The sequence below is a fragment of the Hyperoodon ampullatus genome (assembly GCF_949752795.1).
Source record: "Hyperoodon ampullatus genome assembly, chromosome: 19".
NCBI classification, from domain to species: domain Eukaryota; kingdom Metazoa; phylum Chordata; class Mammalia; order Artiodactyla; family Ziphiidae; genus Hyperoodon; species Hyperoodon ampullatus.
In genome coordinates, this window is record NC_136932.1 from 51,992,180 (window position 1) to 51,998,044 (window position 5,865).

The window sequence follows — 5,865 nt, forward strand, 5'->3', positions numbered from 1 at the left end:
GGGAGAGGTCTGCGTTTCCCTGCGGGAGCCCCAGTTCCGCACCTTGCCAGCCAGCGCACGGATCCGTTTTACCTCCAGGCGGATTTGGATTCTATTTCGTGTCCCCCTTCCCCATCCGGTCTCTCCAGACGGAAAATGGTCCCCCAAGCTGGAGGAAGTGGGGGGGGGTGACTTGCTTTTATGGTTTTTTTTTGTTTTTTTTCCTGTTTTTCTTAAATAAAGGTTCGTTTCTGTACAACCACGAACTCCGCGGATCGTGAGCGACTCCGCTACCACACGGCCGCCTCGTTCATTTCGGGGGGATGAGACAGGTGGTTTCCGTAGCTCGCCCCGCCGTTGACCGACAGCGACGAGAAGGGTGGGCTGGGCCCGAAGACCTCGGCCGACATTGAGTGGAGAGGCCCGGGCAGGCTGGGCTCGGGGCTGGGCGAGTCCCCGGGAGGATGCGCCAGGATGTCGGTGAACCGCTGAGCCTCGCTCGACGGGTGGTGGCCGGGCAGCGGGTGCTCCAGGCCACCCAGGGGTGTCCCGGAAGGCCCGGACGACGGCACAAAAGGCAGGTCTACTGGCGTCTGAGCCTGCGAGGACGGAGGGCCTTGCGGGAAGAAATCGTAGTTGCCTCCGGGAGCGTAGTACTCGCTCTGGTAATCTGCGGAGCAGCGAGGAGGCTGTCAGGGCGGGGCCCTGGGTGGGGCGGGGTGACAGGGCGGGAAGGCGTGCCCGCGAGCCGGCTGGGGAGGGCAACTCGGGGAAGTCGCCACTCGCCGGGCTCCCCTGCCGGGCCGGGAGCACGGAGAAGGCTGGGTGCGAACGCTGGAGCTGCTCCCTACCTGCCCATTCGCCTCATTCAGGGTCGGGAATTCGGTCTGGTCCCACTACCTCCCCTCGATTTACTCCCCAGCCTCCACCCATCTCTTCCCTACTCTCCACTTCTCTATAGAAAGCCAGAAGCGCCTCCGCGCTGCCACCCGCTTCGGACGAAGCCAACCCCGCCCGCCCTGCCCGCGCCCTGCCCCTAGGCAGCGCACCCACCTCCATAGAATGAGAAGGGCCCGTTGGGGATGAGCTCGCCCGGCTCCAGGCGGTCCACGAGCGGCCGCATCCGGCGCGGACTGCGGAAGAAGGCGTGGCGCCGGGCGCCCAGCGCGCTTAGCTGCTTCATCCTCCGTTCCTTGGACCGTCGGTTCTGGAACCAGACCTGAAGCACACACGCGGTGGTGGCGGTGGGGGGGCGGTGAGGCCCCGGAGACCCCACCTCCGACTTCGGGTGCGCCGCCGGACCTGGCCCCTCACCGTCTAACTCGCGGATTCCGGGCCGTGTGGTGTGTCTGTGTGTTGTACATGGGTGGGCGGGGGGCGCGGTCTCTGAGTAGGACCGCGCAGGGTGGCCCTTGCGCCCATGGTGAACCGGATTCCCGACAGAGGAACCTGGGCAAGCCGCCCTGCTCAACATGAGGCAGTTGGAGTTGTTTCTAATAATTCCACCGACACAGTTGCAGCTTCCCGGGGGCTGTACACACCGAGGCTCAACCTCCCCAAATAGTATCAGACACACAGCTTCCCTTTCAGGGACCCTGGCAGCCCCCTCCCCCGCATGACAGTGACAGAGATCCAAACAGCCTCCTGTTGACACTCAGTCTCCCAAAGATAGTGACACCAAAAGCCACAGTCTCCTTTTCCACCCACGTACAATCTCCCGGTGCCAAACGTACTTATCCACAGCCTCTCACTGGTAGTGACACAGACATGCAGCCTCCCCTTCCCCTGCGCACAAGATCGCACAACCTTTCAGAGGCAGAGGGACCCCGTGGAGGGCAGCCTGAATAGTGCGCCCAGGCACACAGCCTCCCAGGCACATCCACCCATACCGTCGCAGAGCCTCCAGGCACCGGACACCTAACCTTGGGCCCAGGACTCGGGCCCCGGTTCCCACGCAGTCTCAAGACCTCACAGTGGGCACCTGCGCAGCCGCCTGGATGGCCACCTCCCATCGCATGCTACTCTGGACAGGCCGAGGTAGAGCTGACTCCCGCCCCGACCACCTTCCCTTCAAACCTGGACAGCCCACCTCTCTTCGGAGGGCAAGTCTCTGCTCTGGGGCTTCACTGGGGCAAGAGACCCACAAAGTTGGGGGTGGGGACCCGCAGAGGGAGATCACGTAGTGCAGAAGCCAGCGGAACCGATTAATTCCGGGAGGCACAGCGACCTCTTAGCTCCTCCCGAACAGGGGTGGTAGTGCAGACAGATGGGTCCCAACTCTCGTCGCAGTGTCCGACAGTGTCCCCTCCTCCAGCCTCACGCTCCCCGTCCCTCCCCCACCGTCACCACTCTCACCTGCGCTGGACCAGGAAGACGAGGAGGTATAGGGAATTCCAGATGCTCTACGCATCTGGCGACGCTTCGAAGTTCGAACCGGGTAGGGTTGTGTCTGCGCCTCTCCCCTCCCCCTCCGCCAGCCTCCAGGGACTCGCTCTGCTGCTCAAAACAGCCCCCCGCCCCAGCTCGGCCTGCACGGAGTAGCTGTGTGGGCCTCTAGGAAACTGAGTGGCACACTCCGGCCCTGACCTGAATGACACGCATGTTGAGGCCAGTCTCCTGAGCCAGCTGCTCGCGGATGTGGCGCGTGGGCTTGGGTGTAGCGGCAAAGGCGGCCTTCAGCGTCTCCAGCTGCTTGGCCTTGATGGTGGTGCGCGGCCCTCTCCGCTTGGCCCCCAGGTTCTGGTCGTCATTCTCATTGCTGCCGCCTTCCTTGTCCGACACGTTGGCGCTCTCCGAGTCCTTGGCGTCGTCCTGCGACGGGTCTTGGGAGTCCGGAGACAAACTGGGGTCACTGCCCGTGGTGGCTGGGGAGAGGGAAAGGACAGGTGAGCAGCAACCGTGGCGGCCCTTCCTTGCCCCCAGGACCCACCCGCCCCTAAGCAGCCGGGAATTAGGGCCTCACCCGAGTGGAGGCTGTTCTCTTTGGCGACGCTGCTGTTGCTTAGGTAATCCTCTTTGCAGACGAACTTGTTCTCATCGATGATGTAGAGCTCCTCGCCGGTGGAGAGCTGCTTGTTACACATCATGCAGGTGAAGCAGTTCAGGTGAAACACTTTGCTCCGGGCTCTCCGCACCAGGTCGCTAGGGGAGATGCCCTGCGCGCAGCCTGCGCATTTGGTACCGAAACACCTGCAGGGGGGCAGGTTGGCGAGGGCCAAGGGAAGACAGAAACAGGGAGAAAGAAAGTGGAGGAAGGAAAATAGGAAAGAGGAAAAGGAGAAAGGGAGAGAGAGCCAAGAAGAGAGGCAGAATGCCGATTAAGCAGGCAAGAAGGCAGGAGAAAGCGCGGGGCACCAGTGAAAAGTCAGGGAGGAGATACGCATGGTTAGAATGATGGAGTAAGGAGCTCAAGCTGCCCCCACCCCTAGCCTCTCGCCCAGCGTTGTTCCAGAGGGAAAAAGCGCTGCCGAAGAAGGCGGCAAGGTGGCGACGGTAAGGGAGAGGGAGGCACCTATTTTCCGATTAGATTCAGAGAACAAAATTAGAGCGCCATACAAATGCGTCTCGACCGCCGCTTTTCTCCATATTGCCTCTCCTTCGTCGCAAAAGAACGCGCGCACGGGCTGGGGGTTGGCAAGGTCCAGTCCAGCCGCGGGTAAACAAACAGCCGCGGAGAGCCCGGATGGCCACAGCCAGGCCGTCGCCACGTTCAAGCCCAAAGCCCAGCAGGTTGGCGCAAGCTAGACCGCATGGGGGCTCTAGGTGCCGGGCCGCGCTTCGCGGGAGCCAGGCTTCTGGGGCCCACTGGCAGTCGGCACCGTTCGCCGCTCCCTGGCTCGGCTCCCGCCAGTAGCGGGAGGCCCGGCAGCACCGGCCGAGGCCCAGAGGCTCAACCTGCGCTTGCTCTCGGCAATACCAGCGGACAGAGCTTTGCTCCATGGTCCGCCGCAACCAGAGCCGCGCGTCCCGGGCATGCACTGGGGACAGCGCGTCCCAGGCCTCTGAGCAAAGCGACCCGGGTGGCTTCGAACCCCCACTCTGTCCCCCAGTTTGATCTGTTACCACAAACTCAGAGAAAAGCAGAGACCAAGTCAGCCAAGTAAACTGGGAGATTTCAAACGGGCACAAGGGAATTTCAATTCGAGTTTGCTACAGTTCTCGTGTGTTGTGTGGATTTGGTGGCAAGATAGTAACTTTAGGAGGATTCAATTAAAATGTAAACGGAGGAGGGTTGTCGGGAGAAGTCCCCCGGCTCCGACGACCCGGGTCTCGGCTTTTCCTCAGGTTTCGGCAAGGAGGTGGCGGGCTGTGGCGGGCAGAGCCTGGGAGAGCTCCGAGCGGAGCCTGGGCCTCAGAGCTGAGGTCAGCGTTGGGCGGAGGCCGAACATCCCGCCAACCCGGGCAGCCGGATAAGGTCTAGGCTACCGTGCAGTAGTGTGCCCAGGTCGGCGCTGGGAGGCCCAACCGGGTTTCAGGAAGACCCTGGGGCGTGCAGGATAGGCACCATGGCCGAGCGCTTCCCTGCCGCTGCCACCGCAGGCGACTCGGACACTCCATGCAAAAGGCTCGGCGGTTCCCGCCAAGACTTCTCGGAGACGGAAAGGACAGTGGCATGGAGCTAGCCTGGGCTTCCAAGCTCAGCCTGGAGGACGAGGAAAGCCGGGAGGCCCGGAGAATGCAGTCGCTGGAGAGCTCTGCAAGGGGAAAGGCAGGAGCCGGGGCTACATCTCCTGAGGCTGAGCTACCTCCTTCCAAGCTTGGAGAGGCTTCTGGCTCACAGGCGAGCTCAGACTCTTTCTTCCCAGGCACGTGCAGCCAAGCCCAGACCCACAATTTCCAGGACGAAAGCAGGCCGCGTCCCGGGGAGCCCAGCGCGCCAGCTGGCGAAGAGGCGGGAGCCCCCGGGACTTGGCTGCCCTCTCCAAAAGCAGCTCCTAACGCGGCCGCCGCGGCCACGCTGACCTCTGATCCGAAGCTGGCTGGGAAGGGCCCGCGGGGAAGGAGCAGCAGAGGCGCGCGAAGGAAGTACTCACCGGAAGAAGTCGTTTTTGCAGTAGAGCTTGCCTTCCCGGGAGAAGCACTTCTCGGTCAGGTTGCATTTACATTCACAGCACTGGACGCACTTGACGTGCCAGGCCCTGTCCAGCACGTTCAAGAGGAAGCGGTCCAGGATGGGCCTTTTGCAGCCGGCACAGTGCACCATGGTCTTTGGTTTGGTCGGGTGAGGCCCGGAGAGAGAAGCGCAGGTAGAGCCGAGGGGATGATTCACCAAGACGACCGGCAGGAACTCCCCAGCCCCTCCAAAATGGGGAGACACACTTGGCAGTGCAAACCGAAACCCGCGCCGGAAAATCAGAGAGAGGGAGGAGGCTGATGGGGGGCGGGGGGCGCCTCGGTGGAGTGTGCAGCCCGACAGTCCCGGGGCCCCGGGGCACAGCAGCGCCGCCGCCGCTCCTGGGGCGAGGAAAGAGTCTCCGGCGGGCGAGAAAGCGACTCTTCTGCCCAGAGCCCGCGAAGGAGTGAAGGTCACCGAGAACGGCGACGGGAACGGAAATAAATAAATAAAACGGAGTCGGAGAAGGAAGAGGACGACGCGGCGAGCTCGGCTTGCAGGGAAAGCGCCGCTGAGTTCTCTCGGGCTTGAGGTAGAGCTGTCAGAAGTCAAAGTGCATCTGCTTTTGTCGGGGTATGAGGGCGGGTGTGTGTGTGTGTGTGCAGGGCTGCCCGTCACCGGAATTTCCCCTCCTCTTTTTATAAAAGAGAAGAACCAAACGACTAGGGAAGCTTTGGATCCTAAACTGTCGGCCCCGCGCAACGGGTCGGGATGCCCTGGGAGCCTGCGGTGGGCCTGGGGGAGGGGGCGGGGGCAGGCCGCGGGGGAAGGGA

General features: G+C 62.7%; 1 protein-coding gene across 1 annotated transcript; it reads right to left on the minus strand.

Annotated features, from left to right (window-relative positions):
* Window positions 1–269: 269 nt before the first annotated feature.
* On the minus strand, window positions 270–5,182 carry LHX1 (LIM homeobox 1; the record flags this gene model as incomplete). The annotated part of the gene is made up of 5 exons (XM_079724992.1): window positions 270–649; window positions 1,033–1,198; window positions 2,566–2,843; window positions 2,942–3,168; window positions 5,013–5,182. The coding sequence occupies 5 exons, from the start codon at window positions 5,180–5,182 to the stop codon at window positions 270–272; spliced, it is 1,221 nt and encodes a 406-aa protein (XP_079581118.1).
* Between the last annotated feature and the right edge of the window lie 683 nt (window positions 5,183–5,865).